Source organism: Ranitomeya imitator, chromosome 6 (assembly GCF_032444005.1).
Source record: "Ranitomeya imitator isolate aRanImi1 chromosome 6, aRanImi1.pri, whole genome shotgun sequence".
Classification (NCBI taxonomy): domain Eukaryota; kingdom Metazoa; phylum Chordata; class Amphibia; order Anura; family Dendrobatidae; genus Ranitomeya; species Ranitomeya imitator.
Window position 1 is genome coordinate 572,823,541 of NC_091287.1, and position 13,754 is coordinate 572,837,294.

Consider the following 13,754-nt stretch of genomic DNA (forward strand, 5'->3'; position numbering starts at 1 on the left):
AGATAATCCAGAATAACATCCCTCAGAAACCCTTCAAATATTTTACCAACAATAGAGGTTAGACTTACTGGCCTATAATTTCCAGGTTCACTTTTAGAGCCCTTTTTGAATATTGGCACCACATTTGCTATGCGCCAGTCCTGCGGAACAGACCCTGTCGCTATAGAGTCCCTAAAAATAAGAAATAATGGTTTATCTATTACATTACTTAGTTCTCTTAGTACTCGTGGGTGTATGCCATCCGGACCCGGAGATTTATCTATTTTAATCTTATTTAGCCGGTTTCGCACCTCTTCTTGGGTTAGATTGGTGACCCGTAATATAGGGTTTTCATTGTTTCTTGGGATTTCACCTAGCATTTCATTTTCCACCGTGAATACCGTGGAGAAGAAGGTGTTTAATATGTTAGCTTTTTCCTCGTCATCTACAACCATTCTTTCCTCACTATTTTTTAAGGGGCCTACATGTCTACAGTCTATATGGCTGAAAATACCCAAAAGTGACACCATTCTAAAAACTGCACCCCTCAAGTTGCTCAAAACCACATTCAAGAAGTTTATTAACCCTTCAGGTGCTTCACAGCAGCAGAAGCAACATGGAAGGAAAAAATGAACATTTAACTTTTTAGTCACAAAAATTATTTTTCAGCAACAATTTTTTTATTTTCCCAATGGTACGAGGAGAAACTGAACCACGAAAGTTGTTGTCCAATTTCTCCTCAGTACGCTGATACCTCATATGTGGGGGTAAACCACTGTTTTGGCGCACGGCAGGGCTTGGAAGGGAAGGAGCGCCATTTGACTTTTTGAATAAAAAATTGGCTCCACTCTTTAGCGGACACCATGTCACGTTTGGAGAGCCCCCGTGTGCCTAAAAATTGGAGCTCCCCCACAAGTGACCCCATTTTGGAAACTAGACGCCCCAAGGAACTTATCTACATGCATAGTGAGCCCTTTAAACCCCCAGGTGCTTCACAAATTGATCCGTAAAAATGAAAAAGTACTTTTTTTTCACAAAAAAATTCTTTTAGCCTCAATTTTTTCATTTTCACATGGACAACAGGATAAAATGGATCCTAAAATTTGTTGGGCAATTTCTCCTGAGTACACCGATACCTCACATGTGGAGGTAAACCACTGTTTGGGCATATGGTAAGGCTCGGAAGGGAAGGAGCGCCATTTGACTTTTTGAATGAAAAATTATCTCCATCGTTAGCGGACACCAAGTCGCATTTGGAGAGACCCTGTGTGCCTAAACATTGGAGCTCCCCCACAAGTGACCCCATTTTGGAAACTGGACCCCCCAAGGAACATATCTAGATGCCTAGTGAGCACTTTAAACCCTCAGGTGCTTCACAAATTGATCCGTAAAAATGAAAAAGTACTTTTTTTTCACAAAAAATTTATTTTCGCCTCAATTTTTTCATTTTCACATGGGCAATAGGATAAAATGGATCCTAAAATTTGTTGAGCAATTTCTCCCGAGTACGCCGATACCTCATATGTGGGGGTAAACCACTGTTTGGGCACACGGCAGGGCTCGGAAGGGAAGGCGCGCCTTTTGACTTTTTGAATGGAAAATTAGCTCCAATTGTTAGCGGACACCATGTCGCGTTTGGAGAGCCCCTGTGTGCCTATGCATTGGAGCTCCCCCACAAGTGACCCCATTTTGGAAACTAGACCCCCCAAGGAACTTATCTAGATGCATACTGAGCACTTTAAACCCCCTGGTGCTTCACAGAAGTTTATAATGCAGAGCCATGAAAATAAAAAATAATTTTTCTTTTCTCAAAAATGATTTTTTAGCCTGGAATTTCCTATTTTGCCAATGGTAATAGGAGAAATTGGACCCCAAATGTTGTTGTCCAGTTTGTCCTGAGTATGCAGATACCTCATATGTGGGGGTAAACCACTGTTTGGGCGCACGGCAGGGCTCAGAAGGGAAGGCACGCCATTTGGCTTTTTAAATGGAAAATTAGCTCCAATCATTAGCGGACACCATGTCGCGTTTGGAGAGCCCCTGTGTGCCTAAACATTGGAGATCCCCCACAAATGACCCCATTTTGGAAACTAGACCCCCAAAGGAACTAATCTAGATGTGTGGTGAGCACTTTGAACCCTCAAGTGCTTCACAGAAGTTTATAACGCAGAGCCATGAAAATTAAAAAAAAAATTCTTTTCTCAAAAATGATTTTTTAGCCCGCTATTTTTTATTTTCCCAAGGGTAACAGGAGAAAAGTTGTTGTCCAGTTTCTTCTGAGTATGCTGATACCCCATATGTGGGGGTAAACCACTGTTTGGGCACATGCTGGGGCTCGGAAGTGAAGTAGTGACGTTTTGAAATGCAGACTTTGATGGAATGCTCTGCGGGCGTCACGTTGCGTTTGCAGAGCCCTGATGTGGCTAAACAGTAGAAACCCCCCACAAGTGACCCCATTTTGGAAACTAGACCCCGAAAGGAACTTATCTAGATGTGTGGTGAGCACTTTGAACCCCGAAGTGCTTCATAGAAGTTTATAATGCAGAGCCGTGAAAATAATAAATACGTTTTCTTTCCTCAAAAATAATTATTTAGCCCAGAATTTTTTATTTTCCCAAGGGTTACAGGAGAAATTGGACCACAAAAGTTGTCCAGTTTCTCCTGAGTACGCTGATACCCCATGTGTGGGGGTAAACCACTGTTTGGGCACACGTCGGGGCTCAGAAGGGAAGTAGTGACTTTTGAAATGCAGACTTTGATGGAATGGTCTGCGGACGTCACGTTGCGTTTGCAGAGCCCCTGGTGTGCCTAAACAGTAGAAACCCCCCACAAGTGACCCCATTTTAGAAACTAGACCCCGCAAGGAACTAATCTAGATATGTGCTGAGCACTTTGAACTCCCAAGTGTTTCACCGACGTTTACAACGCAGAGCCGTGAAAATAAAAAATAATTTTTCTTTCCTCAAAAATGATGTTTTAGCAATTTTTTATTTTCACAAGGGTAACAGGAGAAATTGGACCCCAGTAATTGTTGCGCAGTTTATCCTGAGTATGCTGGTACCCCATATGTGGGGGTAAACCACTGTTTGGGCGCACGTCGGGGCTCGGAAGTGAGGGAGCACCATTTGACTTTTTGAATACGAGATTGGCTGGAATCAATGGTGGCGCCATGTTGCGTTTGGAGACCCCTGATGTGCCTAAACAGTGGTAACCCCTCAATTCTGACGTCAACACTAAGCCCCCCACACCCCTAACCCTAATCCCAACTGTAGCCATAACCCTAAACACAACCCTAACCGCAACCCTAATTCCAACCCTAACCCTAAGGCTATGTGCCCACGTTGCGGATTCGTGTGAGATATTTCCGCACCATTTTTGAAAAATCCGCGGGTAAAAGGCACTGCGTTTTACCTGCGGATTTTCCGCGGATTTCCAGTGTTTTTTGTGCGGATTTCACCTGCGGATTCCTATTGAGGAACAGGTGTAAAACGCCGCGGAATCCGCACAAAGAATTGACATGCTGCGGAAAATACAACGCAGCGTTTCCGCGTGGTATTTTCCGCACCATGGGCACAGCGGATTTGGCTTTCCATATGTTTACATGGTACTGTACACCTGATGGAACACTGCTGCGAATCCGCAGCGGCCAATCCGCAGCCAAATCCGCACAGTGTGCACATAGCCTAATTCTAAAGATATGTGCACACGCTGCAGAAAACACTGCGGATCCGCAGCAGTTTCCCATGAGTTTACAGTTCAATGTAAACCTATGGGAAACAAAAATCGCTGTACACATGCTGCGGAAAAACTGCACGGAAACGCAGCGGTTTACATTCCGCAGCATGTCACTTCTTTCTGCGGATTCCGCAGCGGTTTTACAACTGCTCCAATAGAAAATCGCAGTTGTAAAACCGCAGTGAAATGCGCAGAAAAACCGCGGTAAATCCGCCATAAATCCGCAGCGGTTTAGCACTGCGGATTTATCAAATCCGCAGCGGAAAAATTCGCAGAGGAACAGAATACGTGTGCACATACCGAAACCCTAACCCTACCCATAGCCCTAACCCTAGCCCTAACCCTACCCCTAACCCTAGCACTAAACCCTACCCCTAACCCTATTCTAACATTAGTGGAAAAAAAAAATTCTTTATTTTTTTATTGTCCCTACCTATGGGGGTGACAAAGGGGGGGGGTCATTTACTATTTTTTTTTTTTATTTTGATCACTGAGATAGGTTACATCTCAGTGATCAAAACTCACTTTGGAACGAATCTGCCAGCCGGGGATATCAGGGCACGGGGGGGCGTCGGAGCACGGGGGGGGGGGGGGGTTTGGTGGATCGGAGCATGGGGGGGTGGATCGTAACACGGGGGGGTGGATTGGAGCACGGGGTGGGGGATCGCTGTGCAGGGGGGTGGATCGGAGCACGGGGGGGGGGATCGGAGCACGGGGGGGATCGCTGTGCGGGGGGGTGATCGGAGTGCGGGGGGGTTTGATTGGAGCACGGGGGGTGTGATTGGAGCACGGGGGGAGCGGAGCACAGGACGGAGGGGAGCGCTGCACAGATCGGGGGGTTGGGGGGGCGATCGGTGGGGTGGGGTGGGGGGCACATTAGTATTTCCAGCCATGGCCGATGATATTGCAGCATCAGCCATGGCTGGATTGTAATATTTCACCAGTTTTTTAGGTGAAATATTACAAATCGCTCTGATTGGCAGTTTCACTTTCAACAGCCAATCAGAGCGATCGTAGCCACGAGGGGGTGAAGCCACCCCCCCTGGGCTAAACTACCACTCCCCCTGTCCCTGCAGATCGGGTGAAATGGGAGTTAACCCTTTCACCGGATCTGCAGGGACGCGATCTTTCTGTGACACAGCATATGCGTCACAGGTCGGATTGGCACCGACTTTCATGACGCATACGCTGTGTCACAGGTCGGGAAGGGGTTAATGCCACACGCTGTGTTTGAAGGAAGAATAGGACAAAACCAAGAACACCGTCCCAACAGTTAAGCATGGTGGGGGGAAACATCATAATTTGGGGGGGGGGTTTCTGCAAAAGGAACAGGACGACAGCACTGTATTGATGGGAGATGGCTGGGGTCATGTACCGTGAGATTATGGCCAACAACCTCCATCCCTCATTAAGAGCATTGAACATGGGTCGTGGCTGGGTCTTTGGGTCTTCTAGGATAATAATGACCCAAAAAACACAGCCAGGCCAACTAAGGAGTGGATCCGTAAGAAGCATTTCAAATATCCTGGAGTGGCCTAGCCAGTCTCCAGACCTGAACCCAATAGAAAATCTTTGGAGGAAGTTCAAACTCAATGTTGCCCAGAGATGGTGCCGAAACGTAAAAGATCTGGAGAAGATCTGTATGGAGGAGGGGGCCAAAATCCCTGCTGCAGTGTGCGCAGACTTGGTCAAGAACTAAAGGAAACGTCTGACCTCTGTAACTGGAAAGAGGTTTCTGTACCAAATATTAAGTTCTGTTTTCTATTGTATCAAATACTTAATTCATGCAATAAAATGCAAATTAATTATGTAACAATCCTACAATGTGATTTTCTGTTTTTTATCTTTACATTCTCTCTCACAGGTGAAGTCTACGAGAGCGAAAACTTGGAAAATTAGCAGCATATCAAATACTTATTTTCCCCACTGTATGCACTCATCCTGCCCCCACCTCTCACCCCGCCCCCACCTCTCACACCGCCCCCCCATCTTGCTTCTCTCCCTGCCCACACCTGTCATCACACCCCCACTCTCCCTCTCATCCCCTCCCCCTCCCCTCACCCGGCCGACACCTCTCATCCCACCCCCACTCTCCCTCCCGTCACCCGGCCGACACCTCTCATCCCGCTCCCTCTCCCCCTCACCGAGCCCTCAACTCTCACACCACCTCCAAGCGCAGTCGGTACCTCACCCCCCACCTCTCACACAGTCCGCACCACTCATAACACCCCCACTCCTCCCCACTCGGCCCACACCTCATCGCGCCCCCACTCCCCCTCACCCCACCTTGCTTCTCTCCCTGCCCCCACCTCTCATCCCACCCCCAATCCCCCTCTCACCCCCCTCCCCATCCCCTCTCGGCCCACACCTCTCATGGCGCCCCCACCTTGCTTCTCGCCTTGCCCATACCTCTCACACGGCCCCCTCACCCCCCCACCGATCCTGCACCTCCAACCCCACCCCTCCTTAACACCGCCCCCCCATCTTGCTTCTCTCCCTGCCTACACCTCTCATCCCACCCCCACTCCCCTCTCGGCCCACACTTCTCAGGGCGCCCCCACTCCCCCCACCTTGCTTCTCTCCCTGCCCCCACTTCTCATACCACCCCCAATCCCCCTCTCACCCCCCTCCCCATCCCCTCTCACCCCCCTCACCTCTCATGGCGCCCCCACTCACCCCCCTTGCTTCTCTCCGTGCCCCTACCTCTCTGACGGCCCCCTCTCACCCCCCCACCGATCCTGCCCCTCTCACACCGCCCCCACGCACAGCCGGTACCCCACCCCCACCTCTCACCTGGCTTATCCAGAGCGGCACGCAGCATCTTCTCGGTCTCCTTACAGTCCCGCCGCGTCTCGTGATCCAGGTGCTTCCCGTACATGTGGATCCATTCCTGCAGGCTGCTGAGAGGGGCCGCTCCCTGCGGGGGGACATAATGAAGATCAGCCTGACATTTTGGGAAACTCCCCCATGAACGTAGGTCTGGGCACGCACCTTGGTGGTCTTCTGGGTGACGGATGCCCCTCTATTAATCAACAGCTGTGCGACATGGAAGTTCCCGCTGGACAGAGCATCATGTAGGGGGGTGATCCCCTCACATAACGGACCCCCCGGATCATTAATGTTGGCTCCTCTCTCTAACAGGAGCTGGACAATATCTGGGGACGACACAATAATCAGACCTGGGAAGATGATTTGCCAAGAGGGCGGGGCACACAGCAAGGTGAGGCGCCAGGGGAATGTGATAGGAAGCGCGCTCCGGCCGGGGGTCTCACCCAGATGTCCGTGGTTGCAGGCTTCATGAAGTGGGGTCCAGCCGCAGTAATCTCGGGGGTTCAGGGGGTGGCCCTGGAATACAGGATGCATGGGTAATACAATAGTGCCCCCCGGTCCACATGGTGAGAGGGGTGGTCCTCACTCACCTTCTCCAGCAGGCTCTGCACCATCTTGGCGTTCCCCTCAATACAGGCGCGATGCAGAACTGTCTCCCCCTTCTCGTTACGGCGATTCCACTAATGAAGGACGGCAAGGGTTAATGGCCTGACCGAGGCGCACCACACCTTGCTGGTCCCAGGAGCTTGCACTCACCCGGATGGCCCTCCTCCGCCCCGGCACAGACTTCTCGTAGCCCTCCAGGTCGTCGTCTTCTGGAAGTCACAAGAGGCGCAGTCAGAAGCTGAAGAGATGGGGGGACGCAACGCAGCGCCGATACCTACCGCTCTGGGACAGCTCCAGCTCGCTTTCCTGCATGGGCTCGCTGTTCTCCATGTCCTCGTCCTCGCTGCTCTCACCGGAGTCACCGCGGCACAGTTCTTGTAACTCCGCCTCTGTGTCCCCAATGTCAGGAGCCCCCCACTTCTGCTGCACAGCGAGGAGCTGACGCAGAACTTTCCTCTGGGACAAAGAAGAAAGGATCGGTGTTATAGATGAGACCCCGTATCCTGTGCCCTGGCCCAAGTGGTGGCCACCCATCAGTAGCCTGATCACCTCTGATAATAGCGCGTGGTGGGTTCCTGAGGTTGGACACCTGCGCAGAGGGTCATCGGGGATTTGGGAACTACATGCCCAATCAGCACCTGTACAAATGTGGCAGCGCAGTGCCGGTCACGTGGTGGCACTCCTCATTAATGGCGACACTGGCATCAGACCGTAATGCTGCCGGAATGTTCCCAGACCAGTGCTGAACGCTCCGTACATTACTTCTATGGCTATAGATTAATAAAGAAGGTGAGCGGCGCCAGGTTCCTTCACTCTCGTTCTTGACTCTTTGAATGGCAGAGAACCTTCTCAAAACCACGATCGGCATACACCCACGAGTACTAAGAGAACTAAGTAATGTAATAGATAAACCATTATTTCTTATTTTTAGGGACTCTATAGTGACAGGGTCTGTTCCGCAGGACTGGCGCATAGCAAATGTGGTGCCAATATTCAAAAAGGGCTCTAAAAGTGAACCTGGAAATTATAGGCCAGTAAGTCTAACCTCTATTGTTGGTAAAATATTTGAAGGGTTTCTGAGGGATGTTATTCTGGATTATCTCAATGAGAATAACTGTTTAACTCCATATCAGCATGGGTTTATGAGAAATCGCTCCTGTCAAACCAATCTAATCAGTTTTTATGAAGAGGTAAGCTATAGGCTGGACCACGGTGAGTCATTGGACGTGGTATATCTCGATTTTTCCAAAGCGTTTGATACCGTGCCGCACAAGAGGTTGGTACACAAAATGAGAATGCTTGGTCTGGGGGAAAATGTGTGTAAATGGGTTAGTAACTGGCTTAGTGATAGAAAGCAGAGGGTGGTTATAAATGGTATAGTCTCTAACTGGGTCGCTGTGACCAGTGGGGTACCGCAGGGGTCAGTATTGGGACCTGTTCTCTTCAACATATTCATTAATGATCTGGTAGAAGGTTTACACAGTAAAATATCAATATTTGCAGATGATACAAAACTATGTAAAGCAGTTAATACAAGAGAAGATAGTATTCTGCTACAGATGGATCTGGATAAGTTGGAAACTTGGGCTGAAAGGTGGCAGATGAGGTTTAACAATGATAAATGTAAGGTTATACACATGGGAAGAAGGAATCAATGTCACCATTACACACTGAACGGGAAACCACTGGGTAAATCTGACAGGGAGAAGGACTTGGGGATCCTAGTTAATGATAAACTTACCTGGAGCAGCCAGTGCCAGGCAGCAGCTGCCAAGGCAAACAGGATCATGGGGTGCATTAAAAGAGGTCTGGATACACATGATGAGAGCATTATACTGCCTCTGTACAAATCCCTAGTTAGACCGCACATGGAGTACTGTGTCCAGTTTTGGGCACCGGTGCTCAGGAAGGATATAATGGAACTAGAGAGAGTACAAAGGAGGGCAACAAAATTAATAAAGGGGATGGGAGAACTACAATACCCAGATAGATTAGCGAAATTAGGATTATTTAGTCTAGAAAAAAGACGACTGAGGGGCGATCTAATAACCATGTATAAGTATATAAGGGGACAATACAAATATCTCGCTGAGGATCTGTTTATACCAAGGAAGGTGACGGGCACAAGGGGGCATTCTTTGCGTCTGGAGGAGAGAAGGTTTTTCCACCAACATAGAAGAGGATTCTTTACTGTTAGGGCAGTGAGAATCTGGAATTGCTTGCCTGAGGAGGTGGTGATGGCGAACTCAGTCGAGGGGTTCAAGAGAGGCCTGGATGTCTTCCTGGAGCAGAACAATATTGTATCATACAATTATTAGGTTCTGTAGAAGGACGTAGATCTGGGGATTTATTATGATGGAATGTAGGCTGAACTGGATGGACAAATGTCTTTTTTCGGCCTTACTAACTACGTTACTATGTCTGTGGGTAACACTTAGCCACACATCTGAGATCACAAGAGATCTAGTAATGCACTGCACCAAACTCAATGCATGAGACACTACATACAGACATCTTCATCAATAATCGGACACTTACTACAGAACCAATCTTATTACATAGATACAGAACCAAGCCAAAAACATAGATACAGAACCAACCTTACTGCACAGATCCAGAACAAACCTTACTACAGAGATCCAGAACAAACCTTACGACACAGATCCAGAATAAATCTTACTGCACGGATCCAGAACCAAGCCAAAAACATAGATACAGAACCAAACTTACTGCACAGATCCAGGACAAACCTAGCTACAGAGATCCAGAACAAACCTTACTGCACGGATCCAGAACCAAGCCAAAAACATAGATACAGAACCAACCTTACTGCACAGATCCAGAACAAACCTTACGACACAGATCCAGAACAAACCTTACTACACAGATCCAGACTAAATCTTACTACACAGATCCAGAACCAAGCCAAAAACATAGATACAGAACCAACCTTACTGCACAGATCCAGAACAAACCTTACTACAGAGATCCAGAACAAACCTTACTGCACGGATCCAGAACCTAGCCAAAAACATAGATACAGAACCAACCTTACTGCACAGATCCAGGACAAACCTAACTACAGAGATCCAGAACAAACGTTACTGCACGGATCCAGAACCTAGCCAAAACCATAGATACAGAACCAACCTTACTGCACAGATCCAGGACAAACCTTACTACAGAGATCCAGAACAAACCTTACTGCACGGATCCAGAACAAACCTTACTGCACGGATCCAGAACCTAGCCAAAAACATAGATACAGAACCAACCTCACTGCACAGATCCAGAACAAACCTTACGACACAGATCCAGAACCAAGCCAAAAACATAGCTACAGAACCAACCTTACTGCACAGATCCAGAGCAAACCTAACTACACAGATCCAGAATAAATCTTACTACACAGATCCAGACTAAACCTTACTGCACGGATCCAGAACCAAGCCAAAAACATAAATACAGAACCAACCTTACTGCACAGATCCAGGACAAACCTTACTACAGAGATCCAGAACAAACCTTACTGCACGGATCCAGAACCTAGCCAAAAACATAGATACAGAACCAACCTCACTGCACAGATCCAGAACAAAGCTTACGACACAGATCCAGAACCAAGCCAAAAACATAGCTACAGAACCAACCTTACTGCACAGATCCAGAGCAAACCTAACTACACAGATCCAGAATAAATCTTACTACACAGATCCAGACTAAACCTTACTGCACGGATCCAGAACCAAGCCAAAAACATAAATACAGAACCAACCTTACTGCACAGATCCAGGACAAACCTTACTACAGAGATCCAGAACAAACCTTACTGCACGGATCCAGAACCTAGCCAAAAACATAGCTACAGAACCAACCTTACTGCACAGCTCCAGAACAAACCTTACTACAGAGATCCAGAACAAACCTTACTGCACGGATCCAGAACCTAGCCAAAAACATAGATACAGAACCAACCTCACTGCACAGATCCAGAACAAACCTTACGACACAGATCCAGAACCAAGCCAAAAACATAGCTACAGAACCAACCTTACTGCACAGATCCAGAGCAAACCTAACTACACAGATCCAGAATAAATCTTACTACACAGATCCAGACTAAACCTTACTGCACGGATCCAGAACCAAGCCAAAAACATAAATACAGAACCAACCTTACTGCACAGATCCAGGACAAACCTTACTACAGAGATCCAGAACAAACCTTACTGCACAGATCCAGAACCTAGCCAAAAACATAGCTACAGAACCAACCTTACTGCACAGATCCAGAGCAAACCTAACTGCACAGATCCAGGACAAACCTAACTACACAGATCCAGAATAAATCTTACTACACAGATCCAGACTAAACCTTACTGGTCAGATCCAGAACCAAGCCAAAAACATAGATACAGAACCAACCTTACTGCACAGATCCAAATATAGAAAGACAGAGTCCATTAAAAGAAAAAAAAGGAAAAGAAACCATCAGGTCATCAAAAAAAAAAAATCAGAGCGAATAACCATGGATAAAGAGGATGTCCGATATCCACGAGGAGGCAGAGAGACTAAATAGAGGAATATCATCCAGAACAGGAACCCATGTGATTTACACCCGTGGTGCCCCTCGTTTAATGACAGAAGAACCCACAATGGTGACAGAAATAACTTCAATCTGACAAAAGTAATAATAAATAAAAGATCTATGAAAATGAACAGATGAAGTCAGACATTCCTTTACAGTCATGCTTCCACAGAATTAAAAAAAATAATTAAAACTCCTGGAATCGGCCTGGACAGACACGACGGGACCCCTGAAAATAATGTGACACAAGGGACATGTTAGATGGCGGAGTGTCCACTAGCATGACAGGGGTCTACAGTCCTGGAATCGGAGCGGACCGCTTCCATGTATGTTTTAGATGGTATTTTGCATGTACTTACACTTTTTACGTGTTTTATTATTCTTTCGATATTTGATGCTTGTGTTTTCCATGTCAGTTTTGTATCTGTAATGAAGCGCGAGTCTTTCATTTCCGTAACGTCACTTCCAGGACATGAAATGAGCATCTATTTTCCAGGATTGGTCATTTATTAATGAGAAGTATGGTTCGAAGCGTTACATCTCCCGTTTTTCCTTTGGGATTTTGAACCCTTATAGTTTTATAAACATTATATTTATTATATAATAAACTTTGACATTTTATCAGTTCTGGTGCTGGATAACATCCCTCTGTTTAGTCACATAAATCCAAAACTGACCTGACTATGTACAGCAAGCTCCAGAAATCTTTGTCCACTGACAAATCCTTGTGATTTCAGCTCTGAAGTCTGGAGGCCATGGCCATCACCAGTTTCCTCCGGTGTGACGCTTATGCAGCAATGATGGCCTGAAGTCTGGAGGCCATGGATGTCACCATCGCTGGTTTCCTCCGGTGTGAGACTTTGCTGCAATGACTGGCTGAAGTCTGAAGGCCATGGATGTCACCATCGTTGGTCTCCTCCAGTGTGAGGGTTTTGCCACAATGATTGCCTGACGTCTGGAGGCCATGGACGTCACCATTGCTGGTCTCCTCTGGTGTGAGGCTTTTGCAGCAATGATGGCCTGAGCTCTGAAGACCATGAATGTCACCATCGTTGGTCTCCTCCAGTGTGAGGCTTTTGCCGCAATGATGGCCTGAGGTCTGGAAGCTATGGACGTCACCATTGCTGGTCTCCTCTGGTGTGAGGCTTTTGCCGCAATGATGGCCTGATGTCTGGAGGCCATGGACGTCACCATTGCTGGTCTCCTCTGGTGTGAGGCTTTTGCAGCAATGATGGCCTGAGCTCTGAAGACCATGGATGTCACCATCGTTGGTCTCCTCCAGTGTGAGGCTTTTGCCGCAATGATGGCCTGAGGTCTGGAAGCTATGGACGTCACCATTGCTGGTCTCCTCTGGTGTGAGGCTTTTGCAGCAATGATGGCCTGAGCTCTGAAGACCATGGATGTCACCATCGTTGGTCTCCTCCAGTGTGAGGCTTTTGCCGCAATGATGGCCTGAGGTCTGGAAGCTATGGACGTCACCATTGCTGGTCTCCTCTGGTGTGAGGCTTTTGCAGCAATGATGGCCTGAGCTCTGAAGGCCATGGATGTCACCATCGTTGGTCTCCTCCAGTGAGAGGCTTTCCAGCAATGATGGCCTTAATTCTAGAGGCCATGGACATCACCATCGCTGGTCTCTTCCGGTGTGAGGCTTTGCAGCAATGAAGGCTGGAAGTCTGGAGGCCATGGATGTCACCATTGCTGGTCTCCTGCGGTCTGAGGCTTTGCTGCCTTTCCTGCAGTGACTTTAGTTCCTGCTTGTTTGTGGCTCCTTCTGCCTTTTGTCTTCAGCCGGTGAAATGCAGCTCGTTGGCCTGAGATCTGGTGAGGACGAGGCCAGTGCAGCAGGGCTGTGGAGTCGGAGTCGTGGAGTCGGAGTTAGTTTTGGTTGGAGTTGGAGTCGGTAGAAATGTACCGACTCAGAGTCCAGCTTTAAAAAAAATGTATTAATATTTCATAATTGAACTTTCATATAACTTTTTTTAAATGTTACTCAAATATATATGTTCTATCAAACTAT

General features: G+C 47.6%; 1 protein-coding gene across 3 annotated transcripts in view; it reads right to left on the minus strand.

Annotated features, from left to right (window-relative positions):
* TONSL (tonsoku like, DNA repair protein) overlaps positions 1-13,754 on the minus strand; it is an 82,106-nt gene that overhangs the window by 26,223 nt on the left and 42,129 nt on the right. For 2 of the 3 annotated variants that reach the window (XR_011314154.1, XM_069732139.1), the window contains exons 11-16: positions 7,428-7,605; positions 7,300-7,358; positions 7,134-7,223; positions 6,987-7,059; positions 6,706-6,869; positions 6,508-6,631 (exon numbers count right to left, since the gene is read on the minus strand). Coding sequence is in view for 2 of the 3 variants with exons in the window: in XM_069732139.1 (XP_069588240.1) it covers positions 6,508-6,631; positions 6,706-6,869; positions 6,987-7,059; positions 7,134-7,223; positions 7,300-7,358; positions 7,428-7,605 (688 nt within the window). In the remaining variant the exon portion in view is untranslated. The remainder of the gene's footprint in view (positions 1-6,507; positions 6,632-6,705; positions 6,870-6,986; positions 7,060-7,133; positions 7,224-7,299; positions 7,359-7,427; positions 7,606-13,754) is intronic. The other variant, XM_069732137.1, reaches the window with a different exon arrangement.